The sequence below is a fragment of the Ochotona princeps genome, chromosome 12, assembly GCF_030435755.1.
Source record: "Ochotona princeps isolate mOchPri1 chromosome 12, mOchPri1.hap1, whole genome shotgun sequence".
In the NCBI taxonomy this organism is placed as follows: Eukaryota; Metazoa; Chordata; class Mammalia; order Lagomorpha; family Ochotonidae; genus Ochotona; species Ochotona princeps.
The window spans coordinates 55,941,186-55,968,537 of record NC_080843.1 but is presented as its reverse complement, the minus strand read 5'-3'; the positions used below and the strand labels follow the sequence as shown (position 1 = coordinate 55,968,537).

General features: G+C 35.7%; 1 protein-coding gene across 8 annotated transcripts in view; it reads left to right on the top strand.

The window, feature by feature from the left end:
- The window catches only part of NBEA (neurobeachin), a 582,506-nt gene that overhangs the window by 274,127 nt on the left and 281,027 nt on the right, over nt 1-27,352 (top strand). For all 8 annotated transcript variants that reach the window (XM_058670864.1, XM_058670863.1, XM_058670859.1 and 5 more), the window contains 2 exons: nt 19,774-19,882; nt 24,152-24,318. In XM_058670864.1, coding sequence (XP_058526847.1) covers nt 19,774-19,882; nt 24,152-24,318 — 276 coding nt within the window. The remainder of the gene's footprint in view (nt 1-19,773; nt 19,883-24,151; nt 24,319-27,352) is intronic.

Sequence of the window (27,352 nt, the reverse complement as noted above, 5' to 3'; positions counted from 1 at the left end):
AAATGGGAAGAAAAAAAGTAGATGAATAAGTAAGCCCTTTTGGTCTGTTAATTAGTTGAAAGTAAAGCAGAAGAAAGGTTGTGCTTCACAGTGATATAGTAAATTGAACTAGTATTAAAAGTTCTAGGTGCAGATGCTAAGAAATTACCCTTTAATTAATAATGTTGGACAAGAGTGTGTGTTGTTTGCAGTCTTTCTAATAATGTTTTCTCTGAATGAGGTGAGTATGGGGCAGAAGTTATGACTTTGCCACTGAGTGATGCTGAGAAATTAATCCCAGACTTTAACATTACTCACAGTGTAGTAATTCAGCTTGTCTTCAAGTATTTACACATGACAAGAGTGTTTATTGAACTGATCTGACCTCAGAGCTACAGCCGGAATTTAGGTAGTAGTATCAATATGTTCTGTGAGGAATCAGCATCTCCAATGGATAGCAGTGTTTGAGAATGATTACCTTTAATTCATGGCTCTCTGCAGCTAAATGCAACTACATTTTACCCATAACTGGCACCGTAATAAGTACATGAACTGAATCATTTTTTCTGTGTAATCTAAGTATACTAACTTTAGGTTTGTGATAGATTAATGTAATAATCTACTCTCATGTATTCGAAGCTGTGAGTGTGACTAGAAGTGGTCGTTTAAAATGCTAATCCATGGATTCTTATTTTCATTCCACAGAAATTACTTAGTTCCAGAGCTTTTTGGGGCTTTTTTTAAGATTTACTTATTTTTATTACAAAGTCAGATATGCAGAGAGGAGGAAAGATCTTCCTTCCGATGATTCACTCCCCAAGTGACTGTAATGGCCAGTGCTGCGCTGATCCGAAGCCAGGAACCAGGAACCTCTTCCAGGTCTCCCACATGGGTGCAGGGTCCCACAGCTTTGGGCCATCCTCGACTGTTTTCCCAGGCCACAAGCAGGGAGCTGGATGGGAAGTGGAGCTGCAGGGTTAGAACCAGCACCCTTATGGGATCCCAGGGCGTGTTCAAGGCGAGGACTTTAGCTGCTAGGCCAACCTGCCAGGGCCCCAGAGCTTTTTCTTAACAGTTAATTAGATAGGGGATAGAAGTAGTTTTTAACTAGTGTGAATTTTACCTCCTCAGTCAAGGATCTCTGCTCCCTTCCACATCAGGTCTTCAAATACCCATCTCAAGTTCCAAAATTATCCTTCAAATTTCTCTTCCCTCTCTTCTTTTCCTCCAATTGGGACACAACTTCCTGTAGTAAATGGATCCCACAACAAATATAGATCTGATTTTTCTAAAAATATGTACAGTAGATCTTCATATGATCAGTTGATGTCAGTTATATATAATAGATGTTATACTCTAGTGCACAATGTCTATTGTAAGAGAATTAAGGTGGGGGTTTCCCCCTAATATCCATGTATGGAGGGAGATCTTTAAATCTTTGGTCTATATTTTCAATTTCCATAACAAACACTGTGATTTTTCTGATCATACAGCCCAAGAAAGTTAAGTACATTTTGTTAGTCCATGTTTTACAAAGCACTTTGGCCAGTAGTGTAATTGATAACTAATGTGCCAAGTTACAGTTGTGAAATATGAATTGCAGAATTACTTTCACTGGATTCAATAAGGATATGGATTTGCGTAACTAAGCATTAAGATCTGGCCTGCATTTTTTCCACCAGTTTGTAGGATATCTAAAGCGGTGCATCTCCATTTTCTATTAAGGAAATGGAAGCTAAGAAGGGAAAATCTTTTATCCAACATCATAATTGTTATATTCCCCAGAACTTAGACATAAACTAGTTCTGCATTTTGTCCCTTAATTCATGTCTAGTTGATAATTTAGTTTTTCTAACCTCTTTTGTTATATTACCCCTGATGAATTTTGCTTCATCAAATCACAAAAAAATCACTTATATTTAAAATTCAAGATCTTAGTCTTATGTGAAAGACAAGCAATGTAAATTAGAGTATAAAGTCAAATACATTCTAGATCATTAGTAATTACCTTGCTGATTTTCATTCCATGTAGAATATGGTACATTTTTTTGTCTTCTGTTTATTTTTTCCCAAACCCGTGACAATTCTTTTACTGGAGCAGGAACACAGAGAATTGAACAGATTATTTTCTTTTACTGTTTCCATTGAAATGTTAGTATTAGAAGATGAAACCCACATCAGTCTCTTTTGCTGTTGTATGCATATTGCAAGTAGGAAAATGTTTTACAATAAGTATTTCTATATTATCGCTTAATTTGCCTCTTAATTTTTTTTACCTAATATTCTGTCTACCATAGTGGTTTTTTTACTTGTTTAAAAAATGCACATTATTCCTAAAATCCGCTTTCTTTGACACCTTCCCACCTGACATAGTCACGAGTGGATTCAGCCAATCATCTGTGGGCCACATTCTACCCATACCTAAGGACAAGTGCTGTACAAATCATGTTGGATATAGAGGTGAAGGAGCATTGTTCAAAACATACTGATTTTTACAGCTTAAGAGAAAAAACCATTTCCACGTTTGAAATGCACTCAGCACAGAAGTTAAAAGTGTGTGACACAAATCAGTTTTTAATTACCATAATTATTGTCATTTCATAATGTATGCATATTTCAAAATGACATACTATATATACAACTTTACGAATTTGGAAGAAAGATGTAAGAGGGAAAACAAGGCAATATGACAAGTATTACAGTGCTCAGAACATTCATAAAATGGGAGAAGTCTGGTAGCTGTTGTAGAAACTATCAGGTGTGGTAGTATTTACATATATCTGAAAATGACACATTATATAAAGGTTCCAATAAAGCATAAATTATTGAAGGAACTACTAATGCTACTCAATAACATAAGTATCTTAATGACAGCAGATAAGGTGAGAAGTGGAAAAGCATCTATATATAATAATAAGTTTGAGGGTTTTTTCTTTATTATGGGGTACCACTTGAGAAATTTGAGTCTAGAAAGCACTGATAAAAAATATATTAGAAAGATGGAGATTTGAGGGAGGCTGAGAATTATGGAGTGATTATAATATATTGAAAGATGATTAAGATTTAAACTAGAGCAGCATCACTGAAAGCAATCAACAGACTAAAAGGAATTTACCTTCAATAGACAAAGTTAAGTAGCTCTGATGATTAATTCAGTATAGAGTATTTCAAAAACATATAAAAATTAATTGGAGAACCAGGCAGGCTAAGACAATTACAGAGGGGCTAGAGGAACACCTGTCTGCTGGTTTACTCCCAGATGTGTTCAGTGACTAGTGGGATTGCATTCCGGGTCTCCCATTAAATGCATCCTCCATTAAAGAATATTTTAGGGATCGATGCTGTGGCACCACAGGTAAAACTGACACCTGTGGTGCCAGGATCCCATATGGGCACTGGTTCAAGTCCTGCCTGCTCTACTTCCAACCCAGCTATTGGACCTGGAAAAGCAACGAAAAATGGTGTCTGCATATATGTGGAAAATCTGGAAGAAACTTCTGGCTTTGGAGCAGTGGTTATGGTCTCTTAGAAAGTGAACCAGTGAACAAATCTTTCTCCAAAACACTGTCTTTCAAATAAATAAATAAATATTTCTAAAAGAAAATATTTTAAAGTCATATTTTAAGTGAACAATCACTGCTACTATAGCCATATGGATCACTCGGTGCTAGGAGATTGCCTTCTGTTTAAGAACATTCTCGTTCTACCTGTGGTCTGCTTTGAAGCATCATGAGGTTTATGAATATTTTAAGGCTCCTTCAGGGCCATCTGTTTTATTTATGAGTAGTATTACAAGGAAAAGAAATGCTGTGAAGGCATTACTGAAAGAGGTATTGCTATTAGAGTTTTAAATCTGTAGCCAAAAATGAAGTTGAACTTCAAAGTAGGATCTTTAAAGAAGACTGAACTTTAGTTCCCTTTTTTTTTAGATTTATGGATTTATTTGAAATTCAAAGATACTACAAGACAGAGAGAAAGCCAGTGAGAGATATATTCCATCCACTGATTCACTTCCAAAATGGCTACACTGACCTAGGTTGGTTCACACTGCAGCCAAGAACTGGGAACTCCATACTGGTCCTCTTTGTGTCAGGGTTCCAAACAGTTGGGCCACCTTCCACCACTTTCCCAGATGCATTAACGAGCTGGATCAGAAGTGATGCAACTTGGACTTCAGGTGGTACATGTATGCATGCTGGCATTGCAGGTGATAGATTTCCTAGTGCTCTTTACTTGCTACTGACAAAAGAAGAAAACCATTTATAAATACCCAACTCAGGTCTGTGTGACTCCCACTGATTGCAATAAAAAATGATGTCACTTCCAAAGACGATTTAAGTAGGTGATACTTGCAGACAATACACTTGAGGCTGGTGTTGTAGTGTGACAGGTTAATTAAACCTCCATCTGTGATGCCTGCAACCCACATGGCTGTCAATTTGAGATTTGGCTGCTCCACTTATTAAACGCTTCCTGCTGATGCACCTGGGGAAGCAGCAGAAGATAGCTCAAGTACTTGGGCTTCTGCATCCACGTGGGAAACCTGGAAGACCGTTCCAGGCTCCTGGCTTTTGCCTGGCCCAGCCCAGGCTGATGTAACCTTTTGAGGAATGAACAAGTAGATGGAAGGTCTCAGTCTTTGTCTCTGTCTCTTCCTTTCTCTCTCTGTAACTCTGCCTTTCAAATTAAAAAAAAAAATCCTTAAAAAGTGGGCAGAATGGTCAAGAGGATAAACAAATGTAAGTCTCTAAATATTACAAAGATCAGAATTGTGAAATAAAGGAAGTGAAATAACTCAGAGTAAACGAAAGTGAATAGGGGTGGAGCCAAGATTGTATCTGAGTAGGAGGCTCCATTGCCAGACTCCCCACAGAGAAGCCAAAGTGAACAGCCCTGCTCCTAACAAGTTACCTTCTCAAGAGCTAGAGTCAGAGTGAGAGCACAGTGCCTCATCCTGCCGTGATTTTAGGAAAAATTGCATTAAAGAAAGCAGAGGAGGAGGTGTTGAGAGCATCACTCCTACTCCATCTCAAAGGAACACTACCCCAAGAGATGATTCCTGCTGGAGAGAGGAAGAGCAAATTGAATTCCAGGACCAGGTCCACTGCAAAGAGATTGAGTCCAATGATCCTCCCTGCCAAGGCCCCTAGGCCCTCAATTATGCAGTGAGTGTTAGAGCTTCAACAGCTAATGGCTTCTGCAACCCCTCCCAAATTAACAGCAGAAGGTAAAACTCCAGATGCAGAGGTCAGGAGAGGGAACTCCAGAGCATGCCTTGGAGTTCAGAGTCAGACATGCTTCCCAGAGACCTGGCAACTGATGAAGGACAAAGATATCTACACCCCTACGCATGCTAACACATAAGCTTTTAGACTTGCCCTGCCTTACAGAGTAGTTGAAGTGCTGCCTCATTCCTCCTGCAGTCTTGGGCAGACAGCAGGAAATCATGGGAGTACATCAGTGCCACGTTGATGACTCCAAGCAAAGAGCAGATGTTAGCCATGTCTGTGCCCAGGTAAGGCTCTGCAAAGTCTCCAGACCTGCTTCAGTGCCCTGCAGAGATTTGATTTTGAGTTTAGCAATGTTAAACCCCAGGCAACATGACAGTTGTCTGCTAAGTGTATTATGAGCCAAAGAACCTTTCTCACAGTACACAGACCAGAGCAACCCGAGTTGTATTGTACCCCCAGGCTGCACTGATCTTAGACTGAGGACTGAGGAAAGCATAACATACTTACCAAAAGTGGTAAGTAAAGAGTCCAAGTACATCACTAGATAAATTTCACTTATCCACAAATGAAGATTATAAGAGAGGGAGAAAAAAAGGGATTGTAATAAAAAGCTTGCATTTTGGTATAGTGACCAAATGGATTAAGAAAACAGGATCCAATTATGCTACTTCAAGAAACTTACTTGACCTCTAACAGTACACATAGACTGAACGAATGAACCAAAATATATTCAATGCAAATGATATACAAAGGAAAGCAGCATTACTAATATTTTTATTGATAAAATGTATTTTAAATTCAAACTTTAATAGGCAGCAGCATCATTAGGTAATGAGAAACAGTTCAATTCAACAAAAAGGAATACACTTAAAAATACATGTTTGTATCCATTATTGGATCACTCAAATACATAAAGCAACTGTTAGTAGATCTAAAAGGAAACATAAACATCAATACAATAATAGTAGGGGATTTTAACACCCTAGTATCAGAAATGTATAGGTTATCTAGGCAGAAAATCAACAAAGAAACACCATACAGACATCTACAAAATTTTCCATCCAGCAATTGTACAATATACATTCTTCTCAATAGGATATTGAACATTTTAAAAGGTGGATTGTGCAGAATAGCAAATCAAAACTCAATGATTTTATTTTTGAAGAACAAATGCCATGTTGACTATCTTTTCTTTTTTCTTGTAAAATTATCTATTTTTATTGAAAGGCAGATCTGCAGACTAAAGGAGAGACAAAAATTTCCCATTGCTGGTTCGCTCTCCAAGTGTCCTCAATGGCCAGAACTAAGCTTATCCAAAGCCAGGAGCCAGCAGCTTCATCCAGGTCTCCAACGCAGGTGTAGAGTTCCAAGACTTTGGGCCATTCTTGACCACCTTCCCAGGCCGCAAGCAGGGAGCTGTATGGGAGGAGGAGCAGCCAGGACAGAAACCAACACCCGTAGCGGATCCTTGCACATGCAAGGCAAGGATTTAGCTACTAGGCCATCACTCTGGACCCAGTGACTCTTTTTTCTGACCACAACACAAAACTAGAATTGAATAATACTAAAAAGTTTAGAAATCACCCACATTCATGGAAATTAAACAGCTTTCTCCCAAACAATTAATAGATTGAGAAGAGCAAAGAAATAAGTATTTTAAGAAAATTATAATGGGTGAAAATGGAAACAGCATGCAAAAACCTATGGGATACAACAAAAGCAGTTTCAAGAATAAAATTAATAGCAGTGCATCTCTGCATAAATAAACAGATCTTAATCCTTTCTTATTTAAAAAAATACAAGAGCGATGAATTTTTCCAAGTTCATTCTTTGAAGCCAGCAGTACCTTGTAACTAAAAGTAGAAAATAACACAACAATAACAAAATAAAGCTGTGTGCCAATAATCCAGCTGTAAAAGATGCAAGAAATTCTCAAAATAGCTCACAAGTTAAATAAAGCAACATTTAATATGTAGTATTCACTATGATCAAGTGGGTTCCTTTCCAAAGTTACAAGGTTCAAAATATAAAACATGTCACACCACATCAACAAAATGAAGCTCAAAAATCCCTAATCATTTTAATAGATGTAGAAAAGACATTTAATAAAATGCAGCATTTCCTTGATAAAATTGAACAGTTTAGATAGAGAAGGACTATTCTACAGCATAATCAGGCCATATATAACAAACCAACAGCAAGCATCACACTGAATGGGGAAAAGCTGAGGCTACCTCTTTACTACCTGGAATAAGGAGAAGATACCCACTTTCACTATTTTTTGTTCGAATGCTGCTGCTATTGGTCCTACCTATGGAAATTAGACAAGAGAAAGAAATAAAGGATATCTAAATTTGAAGGAAGTGAATCAGACTGGCACTCTTTGCATGAGATCATTTTTATAGAAAACCCTCAGAATCCACAAAAAAGTTGTTATAACTAGTTTACAAAGTCTGCAAAGTAATAGAACATGAAGTAAATATACATAAATCGTAATATTGCATTAAATCAAGAAAGTCATGTCATTTTCTTTCTATTCTTTTTTTATCTTATTATTTCATTTTATGACACAGATTCATAGACTCTGGGATTCCCCCAACCCCTCCCCAAGCCTCCCGCAATATTGAATTTCTCCACATTGTTACAGTAGTACAGTTCATAACCAGTCATGATTCCTATAATCCGGGCATGGACCATGCAGAAAGTCCAGCATCTTATTGTACAGATAAATTCAACAGTTTCATTGGGAGACCACTCTCGGTCTGAAAGTAGAGCTGGCAGAATATCATCCCCTCCAATGAAAAGCCACTACATAACTTCAACAACAGGAAGAAACATGGAAATTTACAGCATCATGAAGTTAATTAACGTGGTATTGAGTGACCAATATGTTAGAAAATGCAAGTTCTTAACCACATCCTATAACTACTGCATTGACATCTCAATGTCGGTATACCCACAACCAGCTGCTATGAAACTTAAAATGGTCCATTTTCAATAGGTACAAAATAAAAGTAAAATACTTGGGAATAAATTTAACAAAAACAGTTAAATGTCTCTAACAACATCATAAATCACTGAAGGGAAAACCTGAACTAAACAGAAAAAGCATGAAGACATTCCATGTTTATGGTTTGAAAGAATTAATATTCAAATGTGAAACTATCCAAAGAAATTTACTGATTCAGTGAAATACCTATTGAAATGCCAGACATTTATTAATTAGAAAACCAGAAAAAAATTTTCATAACACTAGACAAAGCATTCTATGAATCCAGAAATGACCCTGGGTGCCCAAAGTGATTTCAAGCAAGGATAAGGCAGGAGGTATTATGCTATATCTGCTTAAAATATTTTGGATTAAAGAATTAAATGGAATAATTGAAAGTTTCAAAGTATTAGAAGAAAGCATTTGGAAGAGGAGCTTCAGTACATTACAGTGGACAAGGATTATCTAAATTAGATCTCAAAAATCTCAACAAATAAAATAATAATATATAATTGGGATTTCGAAAAAATAAAAAGCTTTTGTGCTCCCAGAGAATCCATGGAGCAGAGACAGAATGGGAAAAAATATTTGTAAGCTATACGTCTGTAAAAGGATGGATATCCAGAATATAAAAGGAACATCAAGCCTTAAAAGAAAAAAACAATTAAAATTATTACTAGGGATAAACAGAAAGAAGACATATAGATGACTATTGAGCGTTTGAAAAATGCCTCATTCTGACTAATTGTCAGGGAAATGCAAGTCAAAATCGCTTTACTCTAGAAAGATTTGCTTACACAAAAAGTAGCAAAATTTAATATGGATGTAGAGAATAGGGAATATTTATATTTTTTTGGTAAGAATGCAAATTAATACAATTTGGAAAAATAATAAGAAATTGCTATGAAACTAAGAAAAGGGGGAATGGGCATTGTGCTGTATGTGTTAAGCCACTGCTTGAGACACTTGCATCTCATGTCATAGTGGCAGTTCTATTTCAGTCTCAGCTACTACTCTTGCAGTTCAGCTCCATGGTAGGAGTGCTGAGAAACAGCAGAGGATGGCTGGAGTGTGAAAGTTCCTGCTGTCCAAGGGCAAGACCTGGATGAACTTCCTGACTCCAGACTTCAGCCTCACCCTCCTCCAGCCTCCCATGTCATCCAGCAGTCCCACTCCTGAGTAGACATATAATGGAAATGAACTGCATTTGTCAAGAGAGACACCTGCACTCCCATATTACTGCACTATTGTATACAATAGCCAAAAAATAGGAGCATATTAAGTGTTCATTCATCAGTGAATGAATAAAAATGTTGAAATGCATATACACAGTGAATGTTACTCAGCCAAAAAGAATACTGAAATCTAGTCATTTATAACAATATGGATGGGACAGGATCATCATATTAGGTGAAAAAAGCAAAGCAACAAAGACAAAATCACATTGTCTCATTCACACAGGGAGTCTTAATATGCAGATGACCTTATAGGAAATAAATAACACTATGTGGGTGATTACCAGAAATGATGGAGCAAATTATGAAAAGAGGTATTGGACAGAATAGATAGGTCCTAAATAACAGCTAGATATGAGCAAAAAGTTTGGGGTTTGCTGTGCAGTAGGTGACCATAGATGATGTGCTTTTTATTTCACTATTTAGGATTTGGGATACTTTGAACATTAGGAAATGTTAAATGCTTGGAAGGATTAATATGTTACCCTGACTAGATATTACATAACATATGCATGTAATGTAACCACATGGTACTCATAAATATGCATAGTTTTTATATGTCTGTTAAAATGTTTAATTACAGAAAGATGAATAATGACTAAAGTGATCTGGTGAAAATTAATTTTACAGAATAAAAAAATTACCAATTGGGGTAAGTATCTGCATTGATTCACCAGATAACAGTGGAAGCGTCAAGTTAATTGGAACGTAGTATGTGTGTATGTATGTGTGTGTGTTATTTACGTAGAATGCAGAAAAAGAACTGTGTTGTTTTAAGAGGTGTGGAGGTGGAATGAAAAAAGTTGATTTGCAAGTCTGCTATTTAGAATTAAGGAATATGAAGAGTAAGAAAAATGAAATCTCTTTGAAAACAGTGATTGAACTTTTCAAAACTGATTGAAAATATAGAAGTGTATGGAAACTGTACTTCAAATGGGAAAAAATAAAAAATTGATGGTGTACATATGTATGACATTAAAACTGATGAATGACAATGATAAATAGATAAAACATCCAGAAGGAAAGACTGCCTCCTTATAATGAAAATTAGAATAGCGATAAAAGTTAAAATCAGAAGAAAATTGCATAATATTTATAATATTTTCAGACTGTTGAGAAAATAATTCTAAATAATGATATTGCAGCAAAAATATTTTTGATCATTTGGGAGAAAAGTATGGCAAACAATGTAACTCTAATGCCTACTCCCCTTAAACTTGCCTCTTCATTTCCTTTAAATCATTTTTAAAACAAAACAAAACTCCCATGTTCTATTACATTATGAGAAGTAACGTAGGGGGCATCTGTTAATGTTCCAGTTACTCTAACTCCCATCCAGCTCCCTGCCTGTGGCCTGGGAAAGCAAGTGGAGGATGGCCCAAAGCCTTGGACACTGCACCCACATGGGAGACCTGGAGGAGGCTCCTGGCTTCAAATCCAGTCAGCTGCTGCCATTGAGGCCAGTTTGGGAACAAACCAGCAAATAGAAAATCTCTCTTTCCCTCCTTCTTTCTGTAAATCTAATCTGCATTTCCAATGAAAATAAAATCTTAAAAACAAAAGAAGGAATATAATGATCCTCTTTAGCACAGAATAGTATTTTTTTTTCTATCCTCTTTGGTGCATCTCCAGAATAACTTTATTTCACTTAACTTGGAACTGGTACCTAACTTTACACAGCATGAACTGAATATGTGTCACCGAACTTGGCGCAACATAAATTAGACCACTGTAGACCATTTTGCTCTGTGCATTGTTGGCAAAATGCATAGAATTGTAGAATGCTGCTCACTGTTAGGATTGATTTATTTTTTTAAGATTTCTTTATTTATTTGAAATGCAGAGTTAGAGAAGGGGATGGAGAAATCTTCCATCTGTTGGTGCACTCCCGAAGTGGCTGAAATAACCAGAGCTGGACCCAGCGGAAGCCAAGAGCCAGGATTATTTTCCTCCAGTTTTTCCACATGGATGCAGGGTCTCAGGCACTTGGGCCATCTTTTGCTGCTTTGTTAGGCACATAAATAGGAAGTTGGATTGTAAGTGGAGCAACCAGGACTCAAGCAAAGGTCAAAATGGATGCCAGCATTGAAGATGGTAACTTCACCTGCTATGACACAGTTCAGGCCCCTGACTGATTGATAGTTTATGCAAGCAAAGCCTTGGAAGGAATACCTGGGAAATAAGATTTTGTACCAATTGTTGCAGACACATAGAGAATGAACTGAAAGATTCAAGATTTGTCTCTCTCCACCTCTCTGCCTTTAAAATACATAAAATTTGAAGAGATCTCCAAGAAAAGTAACTGTGTAGTAGTGAAAACAGAATAGATTTTTTTTCAAGCTCTTTTTAACACTGATTTTTAATAACTGCACAACGTAGTTTTGAATCCCTTTCCCTGGGATGGCACAGTAGCCTAGTGATTAAATCCTCACCTTGCACACACTGGGGCTCCCAAATGGGAACCGGTTTGTGTCTCGGATGCTCCACATCCCATCCAGCTTCCTGTTTGTGGCCTGGGAAGGCAGTTGAAGAACGGCCCAAAGTCTTGGGACCCTGCACCTGCATTGGAGACCTGGAAGAGGCCCCTGGCTCCTGGCTTCAGATTGGCTGAGCTCTGGCTGTTGCGGCTACCTAAGGAGTGAACCAGCAGATGGAAGATCTTTCTCTTTGTATCTCCTTCTCTCTGTAAATCGACTTTTCCAATAAAAATTTTCAAATTTTAAAAAATAAATAAATCCTCATTTCTCTGATTTAAAATTGCATAAAGTATTTTCGAAGCAGCAGTTTAGGGGTATACACTATATAAAGCATAATCTGTGATGCTAATGGCATAAAGTGTCAGAATAGGATGGAAATGCTAGGCAAAATACTCTTACTATTGAATTTTCTTGATGCTAATCCAGATTGTTGAAAATTGTGTTGTAATCCAAAGAGAACCCAGAAAGAAGATGAAAATTATGGTAAGAGGAAACACAAAGGAAACAAAATTCTACAATTTTTTAAAATAAATATATCATAGAAAGAAAAGAGGAACTTGAGGAAGAAAATGCATGTGAACATTCCACCTGGACATACTAGAGAAAGATAAGAGGAAATCACTTCCATAGCAAGAAGGAAAGAAAGAATAAAAGATAAGTAGGCAGAATTGAAAATAGCAAAGATAATTTAAAGCATAAGTTGTGTAAAAATACCTACAAAATTGAGAAAATAGCCATTGTGATGACCAAGAATAAGAGAAGACTTAGATTGCTGAAGTGAGGATTTAAGTGAGAATATTGTTAGTGAGTTTACAGACATAAAAGGATTATAAGTAATGGAACTGTAAATCTAAATGCCAATAAGTTAGATAACCTAGATGCAATAGGTACATTACTAGGAACAGAACACCAAACTGTCTAAGAAGTAGAAAACCCAAGTCCTGCTGTAACAGTGAAGAGTTTGGTGAATTTAATAGGAGGAGGAGGATTTGTCTAGCAAGTAAAAGCCAATAATTAGACACTTTCACTTGTGAAGTATATCAAATATCTTCCGGATAAATAAGAGCCCTTCTCCAACTCTTAGAAAATGTGGAAGAGAATGAACAATCCGGGAGTCCAAAAATGTCCGAATAGCAGTGTTTGAGTATCTGAAAACAAAAAACTATAAACCTGTATGTGCAGTATTTTGTTATGAGCATAGATTCATAGTTACAAAATTTATGGACATAACAGTCCTCAGCAAAGTACCAACAATTCTAACTCAGCAACATATGGAAAGAATTATGCACTATGACCAAGTAGAATTAATTCCAGGAAAGAATAGTTAGTTTAACAAAGAGAAATCAATCAATGTAATATACCATTTTAATTGAATGATTGGGGAACAGAAACGTATGTTATGTTAATAAAAACAGAAAAATATTTGGAAAATTTTCAGCAGTGTTTCATCATTAAAAAATATTCATCATACTAAGAATAGAAATTTTCTCAGTGTGTTTAAGAATACAAAACACCACACCAATTTTGTATAAAATGAAATGAAATTTTAAAAAAGTAAAACAAGATAATTATAAATATAAAAAATGAGATTTAATGTGTTTATTGAAAAAAAGTAGCAAAAACTCTATAGGGTTTTATAACGTGATTATTCAAGAAAAAAACGGAAATGTGCATTACGAAAAAACTGGATTTCAAATAGTTTTGCAACAAAATAAGCTTAACTTTTCATTTCATTTTCAATGAACTTTTTGAAGTGCCCTTGTACTTATTCATACACTATGAAGAATTTACCAAAAAGATTAATGAAGGCAGTAAACAAGTTCAATAATACTGAAGAGTACATGATTTTTATATAAAAATCGATTGTATTTCTACATAATAGTTATGAAGTATGAAGTAATAAGATTCTGTTTTACAATACAATCAGAAAAAGTAAAATATAATGAACCTGAGAGAATTCCAGTACTACTAATAACTGTAGAAAATGAAATCTTAACTACAGTGGAACATCATGCATATATTTCTGGTTATTAGAACAATCAAGAAAGCAGAAAATGAAGTATTGTTAAAATTGCAATAAATTGTAATTCTTATATACATTAACTAGATTTATTGGAACAATATGACAGAATATGATCTACCTATGATTTTGTACCCAAAAGAGTGGAAAACAAAGAGACTGAGAGAATTGTTTATACTCATGTTCATAGCTGCATTATTTGTAGTCATCAAAACATTAAAGCAGAAAGCAGTCCAGATGTTCACTTGCAGAAGAAAAGATAAACAAGCCATAGTAGAAACATGCATTGCAGTTTAATTCAGCCTCATAAAAGAATGAAATTCCAGTACATACAACCAGATGGGTGATTGAAATAAGCCACTTATAAAATGATGCCTGATTTTATTTATAAACAGATTCCATGGAGACAGATAGTAAAATGGTTGCCAAGACCAAAGAAGATATCAAAGGAAGTACTAAGGAGTTATTTTTCTTTTAATTGATTTTTTTTCTTCTTATTGGAAAGACAAAAAAGAAATAGAATCTTGCTTCTGATAATCCATGGCCAAAATGTTCAAAACCGCTCAGGCTAAGCCAAGTAAAGACCAGCAGCCCAGAAATCAATGCAGGTCTCTCATAGGTGGCAAGGGCCCATCAACCTGAGTCGCCATCTTTTACCTCCTAAGATGTGAATTATCAGGAAGCTGCATTAGAAGTGGACCTGTGGCACAAACCCAGGGATTCCTTTAGGGGATGTGAGAATTCCAGGGAGCATTTTACCATTTCTATTTCCAAGAGGAAACATCTGAGAATGGGTGATGGGAAAAATACGAAAACATTGCAAATTTATTGTTATATACTATATACATAAAAGTCGTTAGGATGTATACTTTGTTCCAGTTAAAATTTTTGAGAATTAGATACTTGAGACCAAATTCAATTGAAGATATTCAGGACTTTTACATCAAAATTATAAAGCATTGCTGAAAGGAACTATGGGAGCCCCAAGTAAATAGGAAGACTTTCCATGTCAATGCATTGCAATACATAGTAATTTCAGGATGTCAGTACTGCCCAGATTGACCTACATAATCAGTGAAATTTCTATGAAGTGTCAGCTGCCTTTTTATTTCCACAAATGGATGAACTCTTCTTAAACTTAATATGGAATTTCAAGGGGTACAACATAGCTAAGAACTGTTACAACTCAACAATAAAAAGACTAACCACTTAGATTTAAATGGACAGAATTGAGTTCACAATTTTCCAAAGGAGATTTGTAAATAGTCAATAGGCACAAGAAAAACGTGCGTAGCATAGTCATTAGAGAAATGTAAATCAAAATCATAGTGAGATCACTTCACACTTACTAGAATGGATATAAGTTTTAGAATATACAATAGCAAGTTTTGGCCTTGATTTGCACAAGTTAGAATTTTCATATATTTAGTTTAGAATGATGCAACCACAAGAAAACAACAGTTTTTATATATAAAAGAGTTATATATGACCCAGAAGCTAGTTATGGTGTTCACACGAAAACAGAGTTTTTATAAAGCAGAGTTATTCCTAATAACCCCAAAGTGGAAAGAATCTAGATGTGTATCAACTAATAAGTGAATCAACAAAAACATGTGCACATGAAAGGATATCATAATTATTCAGCCATAAAAGGAGAGATGATACACACAGAACATGGGAAATAATGCCCTGTGTGAAGGAAGCACACCAAAGACCAAGTCTTATGTGATTCCACATAATTAGAAATAAGAATAATCATTGAGGAGAAGAGGAAGCAGAAATTGGGACTATAATCAATGAGGGAATTTTATACATATTTTATTAAAATATAACATTGTGTTTTTCAAGTGAATGAAGTCAGGATAGTAAAGATATCTGTACTTCCTGGCCAAACATGAGTAAAAACAAATTTTCTATGAAAAAAGAATACATGCAGGTGGTTTGTTTTTGTGAGTTTCCTTAGCAGTTCAGATTTATTCATGAGGAACCAATGTATTGATTGCGGGCCTCGTATTTTCAGAACCAGTAAAACCAGGTGTAGAATTGAGTGTAGGTGCTGGTAAGAGAAGGGTTAAATGCATGGACTAGCAAGATCCTAGCAAGTTAAGGTAAGTGGACTCTCCACTTGGTGGGAAAACAGAGGAATTGGGCAACTGAAAGAAGTCAAGAATTACTTTTCTTGCTGCATGGGGTCGGATCAGTGAAGGCAAGAGTTGCAAGGGTAGGAGAGGGTGATCGAAGAGCAGGCTGCTGCAGCTCAAGCATTATAAATCTTCATAGCCAGTAGAGCTGTGTCCTGAAATAGCAGAGTATTCATAATCATTGGAATTAAAACACTCAAGGAATTGTGCTACTGTTGTATTTTTTCATGGGATCACACGGAAGGAAAACCAGAAATAAAAAGAAATCTCCTCGATGACAATAACTAAACAATAGAGATGAGTTGATAGGTAACTCCTAAGAGCCAGAGTTAGGAGGACAGACTTGAGAATAATTGTCACAGTTTTTCAGGCTAGACTCCAGTCAGAGAGCCAGTCACTCCCCTCCCACCCCACCCGTTGCCTCTTTGTTTGGCCAGTGCAGGCTTTCTCCTGGGAATGGTAGCTATTAACCAGGCAGACTGCAGGCCTTTCCTTTCCTGCTGTCTCCTGTTAATCTACTTAGGTTTTGTAATCTGCACTAATTTGCACATATTAGATTTCTTCCTGTCTTTCTTCAGATCTTCAACATGCATAGACACTACCATTGAACTAAATGCTCCAAAATCCCACATCTCTTCTCCCTTTTAAAGCCTTTCTAAAATGCATAGGTCAACAATGTCATTGAATATCAGAATGTGCATTTACCTTAGGATTTTCCGATTGCCTCTTTTTCTAACCTTCCCCAGAGACTGCGATTGAGGCGGCGAGCACGTGAGTGCATCCCCTCCATCATTTACAGAGAAGTTAAAACCCTTTTCCCCAAGTGTCTTCTCTAGCAGATCTCTGAACTCTTTCGTGGTCTTTGAATAATTTGTATTTTGGTTAACTTTTGGACTCAAAACTGTACAACATTTCCAGTGAAAAGTGCCTGTTTTCCTCTCCAGTGATTGGAGAAATTATTGCCACATGTTTCCTAGAAACATCACCACCTTTCCTGCTGCCGTGAAAGATTTGAGTGAAGCCTCTGTCATATGGCCAGAGCCATTCCCACTGGTCCTAGAGTGACAGAGTGGATATTTAATCCAAATCGCATCATGAAGTAATTAAATCCGTGTCAGAACAGACATGGGTTTTGGAAGGATTTTTACAGAGAACTGTCTGGAGTTCATGGCTGCCCAGATCTGACATTACTACCCTGAAATGAAAAAAACATTCACCTGTCAGTTTTTGTGGGCGATGCCACATAGATACTTCAAATAATTTGGTGGAAAGATTCTAAAGTTCAGTGCTATCTAATTCAATGTTAATACACTGGAGAAAAGACTCAACACAGTCAAACTTACCTGAAAGATATATGCAACTTCTTACTATTTTATTGAAATAGTAATTTAGAAATATAAGGATATATAATCTTTTTATGATATGCTTAAGATGATAGCAGGAATTAATATAAGCTTGTATTCAATAAATACAAAAATTGAAGTTGACCCTGTTCTGATTGAAGTATATCACACCTGGAAGATGAAAAACGGTCAGTGAAAACAAAAGATAATAGTTTTGAAAATTCTTATCTTGACTAAAATCCTAAGGAAAAAAAGACAAGGAGTATATGTTAAAATTAGAACTGATTTTCAAAATAGAAATGAATGATCTGAAACTACTTCATAAACTTACCTTTCAAGAAAAACTCAGAAATATATAAACCTTTCAAATATTTTTTAATCTTTACCATGTAATAATAGCTATTATGTAATACATGTAGTGTGTATTTGTATATATACTCATGTAAATATACTTAAGAAGATGCAAAAAAGTCCTAATTATTTTTATTGAAAATATTGAAAGAATCAGATATTTTATACAAAGGTGGATGGCAGTACAGATAATTAAGATGCACTTGAAAAAATACCTGCTAATCAAGATATCTTACACATATCAAATCATGAGAAGCATGAAGAAACAGTTATGACCTGGGTCAAGGAACTTTAATCTTTCTGAAATCTGATTTCTTATGATGAAATTGAAAATAGGAGCAGATTTTGACCTAATAATAAAATCCCCATTAGGATGCCTGTATCCTACATTCGAGTTCAACTCTTAAGCTGAGTTCAACTCATGGCTCTAGCTCCTGAATCCATCTTCCTGAGGGTTGCAGTGGTGCTGTCTCAAGCAACTGAGCACTTACCACCCATGTGGGAGACGGATTAAGTTCCTGACTTCTAGCTGAAATACCTGCCCTGTAACCCACCCCACACTATGGCCAGCGTTGAGGAGTGGACCAGCAGATGAGAGCTCACTCTCTCTCTCTCATGCTCTCTGTTCGTCTTTCTTTATGGTTCCCTGTTTGTGTCAAATAAACATATTTTTAATGAAAACAAAAATATATATCTTTTGAGGACTCTTAAGAGAATTAGTCATGTGATAACACCTGGTTTGTTACGTAGCTTTTGGTAAATCGTTTGGTTGTGATAGTTGTTATAATCATTGTCACTGTCATGATCATTGTGTGAGCTCACTCACCAGTCATGGTTTTTAGTTTATGTGTTGATGATTCTCATTGCCTGGGCTCAGATAAGCAGTTATTTTACTCCACATGTGATTCCCTGAGTCCGTAGTTACCTTGATCTGAAATTGTCTTAGACCTGGAAGCTGAAACCTCTGCCTTCTCCATCTTCTCTTTCTTTTTCTCCACCCTGTGATGTAGGACTCTCAGCAAAGCAGCAGTGTCTGACCCTTAGTAGCCAGCAGTGTCCCTTCTGTTTAGCAACAGTCAGGCCCAGTCCAGATCTAAGATGAATAGGAGAATGAACCTCTTTTGGATGGGACAAAGTCTCCACTACAGAAGACCATGTGGGATGGAAATAACATTTCTTGGAAATAATTTTGGCCATATTTTATAAAAGGAGTAGTGAAAAGTTCCTTGTGTGTAAATGGAAAAAATATTCAAGATATCTGCCTAAATGTTAAAAATTATGTATGTAGAAATATGTGGCACACTGATATAAAAGTTAAAAAATAGAGGAGTGAATACATTTGTATTTTTCGTATATTTTAAAACTGTTAACCATCAGCACTGCTCACTTTGGCAGCACATATACTAAAATTGGAACAGTGAATACTAATCATTGCTACAGGTTGAGTGAATAGAGAGATTTCAACTGTTAAATTTTTAAAACATTTAGAATCTTAAAGAGTAATATTGAATTTTGAAAGTGTTAATATCATAGGTACATTTTTTCTTAAAACCATATTTCATGGTAGTTCTATTTTAAAATTTGGAATGTTAGCAATTGGGGAAATTCTATATAACATTTGGTACTATCATCTGTATTAATTAAAGTAAAAATTCGTTCTGTAGATTTTCTAATATATGGTCAGGGAGTTTATGTATGCAAATTAACTTCCAGGATAGTGAATTCTGTTAACAGTTTTTTTTCTGTGAACAATTTTAAACAACCTCAACATAAATCCTTGATTTTGTTGAGTCAGCTATCATTATTCAATGCCTAAATTTCTCATCCATCAGATACACTATTTAACAAAAGTATTGGTGTATTTCCATATTTCTAATTTCATGGAGTTATACTTAAACTGTATCAATATTATAATTTTTGGTATTTATGCATAATTATTTCTCGATATAGTGAGATATGATTATTGAAAAATCAGACTCAATATAGCTATGCTCTTTCTCTCTTTAGATTACTGTGCCATGCCATGAAGGACCACATAGTTCGTGTTGCAAATGAAGCTGAGTTTATTTTGAACAGACAGAGAGCTGAAGATGTGCATAAACATGCAGAGTTTGAGGTAAGGTTTGAGGAGTAAATTGAATTGTTCCGTTAAAAGCCAACTTTCACCATCTGTAACCTTACACACAAATTTTTTTCAAAGATCATCTCACGACATTCATTTCAGGTACTAGTTTTAAAAGGTTTGGTAAAATGGCAAGCAGCATTCTAGTTCATTTCTACCTCATTTAAAGCATGAAGAGAACCGTCCTGCCCTGTGGTTAACCACTTTAAGTTGTTCTGTGTGTAAGAACACAAATTAGGTTTTATGATTACTTTATTGCTCCTTAAGCTAACAGAGATTTACACACTACTCAATAGATAATGAGCTTATCATACTGAGTTTTGTTAACAAATTCAGGTAGGATTCAACAAATCTATTTTCGGTGTTTTAAATATAACTGTTATTCAGTATTTCAATCCATTTTATTTATAAGGTAAAAGTATTTTTCAAACATTTAGATGCCCTAGTGTTTGGCTTAGGTTGGATTCTTCCTGGGCACAAAAGTAATAAATGCCAATTTATTCTCCTGAAGCCACAAACCAACAAGTGTGGTGTGGCCAGAAATCAGAGCCCACGATCCCGGTTTTGATGAGTTTTTTATCTCAGTAAAGCAGCTCTGTGAGTCACAGAGGTTGATGGGCTAAGTTTAGTGATCTCTGACCTTGCTTGCTCAAAAGTGTGAGACAGAAATAGCTATTGTCGCTCCCTTGCACGTAACCTCTGCTTCATTTGTCCAGGAAAGATAGCAGGCACTTGTCTTGTGGAATTGTAGGAAGCTTGCATTGAAAATAATAACTCATAAATATATAGTGACAAGTGAGTGTTTATCAAAGTGAAATTTCTTAGCACTAACAGTCAAAAACATTGGACATTTATCAAGGTGTAATGCAATAATTTGGATGACAAGAAAATGTTGAATTAACTATAATTTGAAAAATATAGTTGAATGTAAGAAATGTCAAAATCCAGCAAGATAAGAATATTCAGTTAGCCTTCAACTTCTGTTAGTCAATAAAATTTACAATCCTAACTGAATTCCCTACAGAATCAACTTGAGACGGTATTTCCAAGTAAGAAATCAGGATACTTTGTTGGGGTAGAAGCAGGGCAATATTCATCAAGTAAAGATATTTAAAAATAGGGGTCAAGCAGTGAAGTATCAGTTCTAAACTTTAAGTCATAGTTAACTAAGGGCAGTACTTTTCCACTTCCTTGTTGTTGTTTCCCCTCAAGGGAGTCCCTTTAAATGTTTATTTCCTAATTATTTCCCAATTCCAGTGAAATTTTAATACCACCTACAATACTGTACAGCCAGCTGTTGGCCTATTGCACATACCTCTGTGCTATATGTATTAAAACAGAAGGATTTTTGAGTATTCATTTATTTGAAAGGCAGATTTAGAGAGAGAGCAGGAGGAAAAGAGATGTCTTCCCTCTGTTGGTTCACTCCCCAAATGGCCACAAGAATCAAGGCTGGCTGATTTGAAGTCAGAACCACTGTCTTTCGCGTGGGCACAGGGGTCCAACACTTGAGCCATCTCCCACTGCATTCTCAGCCCACAAGCAGGGAACTGGATGGGACCTGGAGCAACAGGCACATGCTTTAGCACTTACATGGGATGCTCCTGCTTGTTGGCAGTTGATTAGCCTGTTGAGCTATTTTTCGTTTTCAGCAGTCCCAACATCAGTTTTTTTCTTTATAACTCCTGCAATGAGATCATTCTCATGGTGGATGTGTGGCTGAGGATGATAAGATGTCTTTAACTAGTCATAAAGTCTTAACGTATTTTAGATTATACATAAATAGTGTATGGTATTAATATAAATCTAATTTTTAAAGTATTGCCAATAATTACCTATGATTATACCTTTTGGGGCATAATATTTACATTTATTATTTTTAAGATACAGCTAGACAAATATTACTATGTTCTGTAATAAATGTGTTCATTCTTTACCAAATATGTAACTTTTAAGTTGTAAAATATTTTACACAAATCAAGACATTTTACTTAGATTTCCTCTTACTTTAAGGATTTATATTTTTTGTAAGTCAGAGTTACAGAGACAAAGTAAGACAGAGATGTGTTCCGTTTTTGGTTCATTCCCCATCTGGCCACAATGACAAGCAGTGAGCCAGAAATTCCATCTGGGTCTCACATATGAGTGATAGGAGCCCAAAAATATGGACCATCGTCAGTTATTTTTTTATCTCAGGCCATTGTCAAGGATCTAGATTGGAACTGGTGCAGCTGGGAATGACACATCTCCTGTATGGGACGCCAGCCTTGCAGGCTGTGGCTTCACACTCTGTACTGCAACATCAGCTTTTTACTAAGACTTGATGAATTTCTCTTTTTACAAGAGCCTGTAATTAGGGGGAAATATATAGTTAATTTGAAATGGATACTTCATAGTTAAGGTTTTTTTTAGTTAACTACTGTAATTGTTAAGGAAGAAAAATGAAAATTTAATTTTACTCTCCAATGAGCTAATGAAATATTAACCTCATTACTGAGGAAGATCATTGTACAAATTGGTGATTCCCTGTACAAAAAGATAAATTGGAAAATGAATTAATCCTTCTTATACTACTGTAGGGTTACTTCCCCAGACAAGAAGACTTGTAATAGTAACGTAATCATGAGATAGAGGGAATGCATTCAGATGCCTTCCTTGAAATCATTATTTTCATTGCAATGAAAAATGGGAATGTTATGTATGTTTTCTTAGATGTATGAGACATTTTCTTCCAGTTATATGACTTGAGTACTATGCTTGCTCATGTTAAAATTAAATTCAAGCCAATCTGTATTAAAAAAATCAAATTTAAGAGAGGAATGGCCAACATTGTGGCACAGCAAGTTGTGCCAACACCTCCAACATGGGCATCCCATTATCAGGGTGTTGTCTCTAGTCCTGGCAGGTCTACTTCCAGTCTGGCACCTGCTAAGGTACCTTGGAAGAAAGCAGATGACCCAACAGTTTCCAGTCCTGCCACCCATGTAGGAGATGAGTATGGAGTCTGACTCCTAGATTTGACCTGGCCTAGCTCCGGCTAGGAATAAACAAGGTGGGTGGGTATCTTTTCCTGCAGTCCCTCTCTTGTTCTCTAGCTCTGCTTCTGAAAGGAAGGAAAGAAGGAAAGAAGGAAAGAAGGAAAGAAGGAAGGAAGGAAGGAAGGAAGGAAGGAAGGAAGGAAGGAAGGAAGGAAGGGAGGAAGGGAATCACTTGTTAGAAAAATCATACAGATGTCCCTGTTCATTTTCATATTGACCCATTTTGATACCAAAAGGGACCCAGTGAAGGTGAGTATACATGGCTGCTTAACAAACTGATTATCAGTGAGAAAGGGAAAACAAGAATGAGGTAATATTTTCATGAGATCCTTTGAATACATTAAATTTTAGAGCTCAGAAGAATCATCAGGGAAACCTTGTCTGGGCTCCTGATTTTATATATGTGAAACTGAATACAATGGAAAAATGGAGCTTACATAAAGTACAAATTAAAATCTACATCTATTAAATTCATGAATGACTGCTTTTTCTTCTATACCACATTGCCATTATGTAATAGAAAATTAAATGAAATGCTTTGTGTTCATATATATCAGGAATAGACCACATATTATAAATGATACATTGGTTGATATAAGTAGATTTACATTTTTAGTAGCTTGTGTTTTTAAAATGATTATTTTTTAGAATACATTAATGTTGGATTTCCAGAATTGATAGGAGCTGTGAAAGTACTTCATTACTTTATCATTTAAGATTATCCAAATAATTCTACATATATTTTTGAAAGAGTACTTTTACCAGTTTGAAATGTGGCTGTGTATCCTTTAGGACAGATTATCAGAAAGTTAAATATCTGAGTTTATAAAATTGTACTATTCTTAATGCTATGTGTGTGTAGTATTTATAAAAAAAAAATTTTCCCAGGGGCTGGCATGGTGCCATAACAGACTAATCCTCCATCCCGTAACGGCCCTGGTTCTTGTCCCAGCTGCTCCGCTTCTGATCTATCTCCATGCTTATGGCCTGAGAAAGCAACGGAGAATGGCTCAAGTCCCTGCACCCCCGTGGGAGACCTGGAAGACATTCCTGAGTTAGGGTTGGCTAAACTCTGGCTGTTGGAACCATTCGGGTAGTGAACCAGCAGATGGAAGCTCTCTTATTCTCTGTCTCCCTCTCTCTCTAACTCTGACTTTCCAAGCAAAACAGATCTTTAAAAACAAGTTCATTGTTAAATTAATTAGAATTGTCTAATTCTTTATAGTCGCAGTGTGCCCAATATGCTGCTGATAGGAGAGAAGAAGAAAAGATGTGTGACCACCTCATAAGTGCTGCTAAACACCGAGATCATGTAACGGCGAATCAGCTGAAACAGAAGATTCTCAACATTCTCACAAATAAACATGGTGCTTGGGGAGCAGTTTCTCACAGGTAAGTTACAACAAATTACAGAGGAATAACTTTAGATTAATTATAATATTCAGAAGTACAACTGTGAGTACAAATTTAAATGCTTATAAATATAAGGAATTATTTAATGGTTACCATTAGAATGATTTAATAGAAAACCAAAGGTTTTTTTAGTAACTTCAGTGGAAGTTATTTCTAATTTATAATAATATATAAACTAATAAAAAAAACTTTAATCATGTATTCTAGACTACCTTGTCAAGCTATAACATGCATATAGGATCAATAATATTTTGAAGTCAAATTTATGTCACTCTTAATCTTTCTTATATATAATAATATAAGTATTTACCATGGATTATATTTTTTAAGAGTTTTCTTCTCAGAGTTACCTCAGAGGAAAGGTTTTTATCTCCAATTAGAGTACTTATAATATTGTAGTACAAGTGAAACAGAATTGGTTGGTTTTTAAATCACGAATTTTTTCCTACTAAAGTTTTGTGGGCATAAAATTATTTTTATCTACGTAGTGAAATTTTCTTTATCAAAACCTGGTATTGAAGTAGGAAAGTTCTGTTTAGATTGTTTTATATTCTTCACTTTTATTTCTTTATTTTAATGGAGCTGTTGATATTTCTATTAAATCTGTGCTTGGCAGAGTTTCAGGCTTACTTAAATTCAAGCGTAATCATACTAGTAATTGTGCTGGAAGCAACTCTTGGTTACAGGAGCACATCTGGGTTATGACCACAGTAGTTTAATTGTCCTTGGCTTGCACCATAGCAAATCTTGATTATCTTTACGTTTAAGTTAAAAGGTTATCATTTAAAAAGTTTTAAATTCAGCATAGCTTAAAATGTAAACAACGAAAGTTGTGAAATTGTACAGAGTTCCCATAGCTGCCACACCCAGCTTTCCGTGTTAACATTTCAGTTATGTTTGTCATGGTTGTCACACTCCTTAGCTTCCTGCTTTTTAATCCACACCTCATCTATGCCTCCCACGCCTTCCAGCCTGTCATAATTGCTATTTTGTTTTCATATTTAATTTTTTACCTCCTAATATGTTACCTTTCTTTCTTTGTCTGGTTTATCAGTTGCACCTGTTTTGCTGCAAATGACAGAATTTCGTTGTTTTTTTAGGACTGAATAGTATTAGATGTGGGTGTGTGTATCACACTTTCTTTATCCACTCATCTGATGATGGACATCTTGGTTTATTTCATATTTTGAATATGTGAAAGGTGTGAAATGTTTCTTTCATGCAGTGTGTTTGTGTATTTTGGGTATTTAAGTGGTAATGTGCTTGCTGGATAATACAGCAAATCTATTCCTGTTTTTTTAAGAAATCTCATATTATTTTTCACAGTAATTGTGCTAGTTTACCGTCCCGTTGTGTGAGGGTTCCTATTTCTCTCCATCTTCAAGAGCCTATATTAGTTGCTATCTCCTGGATACTAGCCATTCTAACAGGACTGAGTTGGTGTCTGATTGTGGTTTTGATCTGCATTTTGCTGATGGCAGTGATAATGCATATTTTGTCCCTATATCTATTGTCTTTTGTATTTCTTCTTTTGAGAACTGTGTATTCAGGTCTGTTTTTTGAGGTTGTTTTTGTTTTTATTTTTGTTTTGAGTTCCTGATACGATATGATCAGGACACTACTTCCTTTGTCAGATAAATATCTTGAAAATAATCTCTCCCATTCTGTTGAAACAGTCAGTGCTCAGTACTTTTATTGTAATAATAAATATGGCATCTAATATTTATTGATACTTGTTGTGTGCCAGACACTTTAGTGAGAACGTATGTGAATGGTTTCATGTAACCTACTCCAAATCACCCTTGTTCAGGATGATACTGAGTTTTTCTGTTTTACAAGAAGGAAAATGGAACTCCTAGTTTTTAAATATAATTTACAAAGTACTACGACACTTCTGCAGAGACAAAATGTATTAGCCAAAGTTCTCCAGACTAACGCTTAGGTAGAACTCAAAGGTTATATATGATGTATTTGTGTGTAGGTATACACACACATGCATACTCATAGGTTATATATGATATTGTGTGCATATATACAGGTGCATACTCATAGGTTACATATGATATATGTGTATATATACATAGGTTATATTTGATATACATGTGTGTATATATATACACACATACTCATAGGTTATATTTGATATACATGTGTGTATATATATACACACATACTCATAGGTTATATATGATATATGTATGTATACATATATATATGAAACCCACTTGTTTTAAGAAATTTGCTCTTATGCTTTTGGAGATTAGCTTATTGAAATCTGTAGGATAGTTTGGCAGAGAGGCAAGATTTCTGTACTGCCTTCTTTTTTTTTTTAAAGATTCATTTATTTTTATTGCAAAATCAGATGTATACACAGAGGAGGAGAGACAGAAAGACCTTCCGTCCAATTATTCACTCCCCAAATGAGCGCAACATCCGGTGTTCTGCCGATCCGAAGCCAGGAGACAGGAACCTCCTCCTTGTCTCCCACACGGGTGCAGGGTTCCAAGGCTTTGGGCCATCCTTGTAGCTTCCCCAGGCTACAAGTAGGGAGCTGGATGGGATTAGAACCGGCGCCCATATGGGATACTGGTGCATTCAAGGCGAGGACTTTAGCCACTAGGCCACGATGCTGGGTCCTGTACTGCCTTCTTAGAGCTAATTTCTTCTGTGGAAAACCTCAGTTGTCATAAGAACCTTCAGCTGATGTCATGAACTCATCTCCTTATACATACCAAATATATCTATAAAATGCTTTCCTAAAAACAGGTAACCCAGTGTTTATCCAAAGCAGCTAGACGTGATAGCTTAACCAAGTTGACACACACCATTACACAAAATAACAGTAACATCAACATTTCACCCATTTGTAGACTTTGTATAATCTGAATTGATATATTTACTTATATATCCTTATGTATAAATACATATGATTATTATTAATGTTAAGTATGAATTGAGTAGTAATTATTATTAATGCTTATGTATAAATAACATAACTTGAAAACATGTTTGC